Raw genomic sequence first — 1,964 nt, 5'->3', positions numbered from 1 at the left:
AAAAAAAGAAATAATCTGTAGGCACAAGTTTTAACAGCTCTGTGATGATGACTTAGCAGAGCAACACTATGATGGTAGTGGTTGACTCCTTTTAAGTTCATTTAATGTCTTCAGGTTTTTGTTGTCATTATGCCACTTTGTGGTGGAGTTGTATACAACAGAAAAAGATCTAAATAGACAAATTTTAGTCCAAAAATTTATGGCTGGAAACACCAACAGAAAAAAATATATATATATTTTTTTCCAAAATTCACTTAATTAATTAACTGTTGTTTTCTTAGTGCCCTTGTACTCTCTCTCTTTGCAAAGACACATATCCAAATAAACTTAAATGCTTGGTTTAAATTCTAACATCCCTGTGTATGGCTCCTTTCTGCAGATGAAGTGGGAGCGTTGGTGTTTGACATCGGTTCGTATTCTGTAAGAGCTGGCTATGCGGGAGAAGATTGTCCCAAGGTAGGTGAATCACTCAAATGACCTGATTAACTGTGTGTCTTTTCTTCCTCTGAGTGTGTGCATGTTATCTCTGGGGGGACGCCAGTGTCAGGAAATTGGGGCTGTCACCCTGGAGACAGGCTGAGTAAATTGAGTTCAGATCATTTTGGAACACTTCCTTGGTTTAGAGTTTTGTGTACTTTAGTAGGAGTTCTTAATAGTGGAAATACGATGAAGCGTTGATTCATTAATCAAATGTTTTATTTGTTCATTATGATTATTTCAGAACACCTTGTTTATCACACAGTTGCGTGCTTCTGTGTGTGCTTATTAGTATGACACTGTTGCGATGCGAGTTTGAATAATTTCTAACCAACCTTGAAGCAATGAATTTTCTTCTTGGGGAAATATAAATTAGCTTAGATGTATAGAAAAATCTTTCTAGAAATCTTTTGTTAGTTTGATATGAATATAGATGAGATTAAAATTGGGTACTTTTCAGTATAATGTAATTTCATAAGTAACACATTAGTTCAAATATTGGCTCTAAAAACATTTTTCACCAACAGAAAGCCAATGCTGATGAAGAAGTAAATGTAAAAGTGTGCCTTGACTTGCAATGTGTTTTTCGTTCTTTGTTTGGCCCTGGCTTAGGCGGACTTCCCAACAGTGATCGGTGTTACTATTGACCGGGATGATGGCAGTACACCCATGGAAACGGACGGAGACAAGAGCAAGCAGAGCGGCACCACCTACTACATCGATACCAATCAGCTCAGGGTTCCCAGGGAGAGCATGGAGGTCATGTCTCCCCTAAAGAACGGCATGAGTAAGTATTCGGTCTGTTGGAAGTCTTTAAATGTTTTTCTGACGATTTATGTACAAATGGAAATTAACTCACGTACAGGCAGAGTATTTATCAGTGAATACATTTTCTTTTGTTTTTCAGTGCCGCATTATTTACATTTTACACTTCCATAAAAAATATTCTAATTTTTGCTATTGTCAGTGATGTCAAATAGGAGTAATATTTAGAAATTGCGCTGCTTGATCCATATCTACAGTTGGACTGTTTCAGTGTGACTTTGTAGACGAGCTCCTCACATCAATTACTGACATATTACTGCTGTTTATGAATATTTATAAGACTATTCTTGAGCCCAAACACTAAACTCATCAAACATAAGTTTTCTTTTCCCAGTTAAACCCAGGTGTCTCTCCTTTATTTTGTTTTAAAACCATGTCTGTGTAAATGCTAAAATACTCCCCTTTGGTGTAATTTGTTACTTCAAGCATCTACGAAGGCGGTCACATGTCCAGAACTGTCCGTGGTACTGAACTAAATTTAAGCCCCATTAACCTGCAGTGGCAATTAAAAAAAGTAACAGCATAAGTCTTGGGCAGATTTTCCATAAAATGATCTTTAGAACTAATTTGTACCGAGCCCATATATTCTTAGCATGCTTTGTTGTATGTGCTGTGAGACGTTTAAGATATGTGTTGTAGTGGCCATTCAACAATATTATTAA

At 36.7% G+C, this 1,964-nt stretch overlaps 1 protein-coding gene across 1 annotated transcript in view; it reads left to right on the top strand.

Annotated features, from left to right (window-relative positions):
• actl6a (actin-like 6A) overlaps positions 1 to 1,964 on the top strand; it is a 14,034-nt gene that overhangs the window by 4,295 nt on the left and 7,775 nt on the right. The window contains exons 2-3 of the mRNA XM_015055802.1: positions 380 to 456; positions 1,090 to 1,264. Coding sequence (XP_014911288.1) covers positions 380 to 456; positions 1,090 to 1,264 — 252 coding nt within the window. The remainder of the gene's footprint in view (positions 1 to 379; positions 457 to 1,089; positions 1,265 to 1,964) is intronic.

The sequence above is a fragment of the Poecilia latipinna genome, unplaced genomic scaffold (assembly GCF_001443285.1).
Source record: "Poecilia latipinna isolate Pla-1442-1.1 unplaced genomic scaffold, P_latipinna-1.0 Scaffold1336, whole genome shotgun sequence".
In the NCBI taxonomy this organism is placed as follows: domain Eukaryota; kingdom Metazoa; phylum Chordata; class Actinopteri; order Cyprinodontiformes; family Poeciliidae; genus Poecilia; species Poecilia latipinna.
The sequence above is the reverse complement of the archived record's forward strand: the minus strand, read 5'-3'. Positions and strand labels throughout refer to the sequence as shown.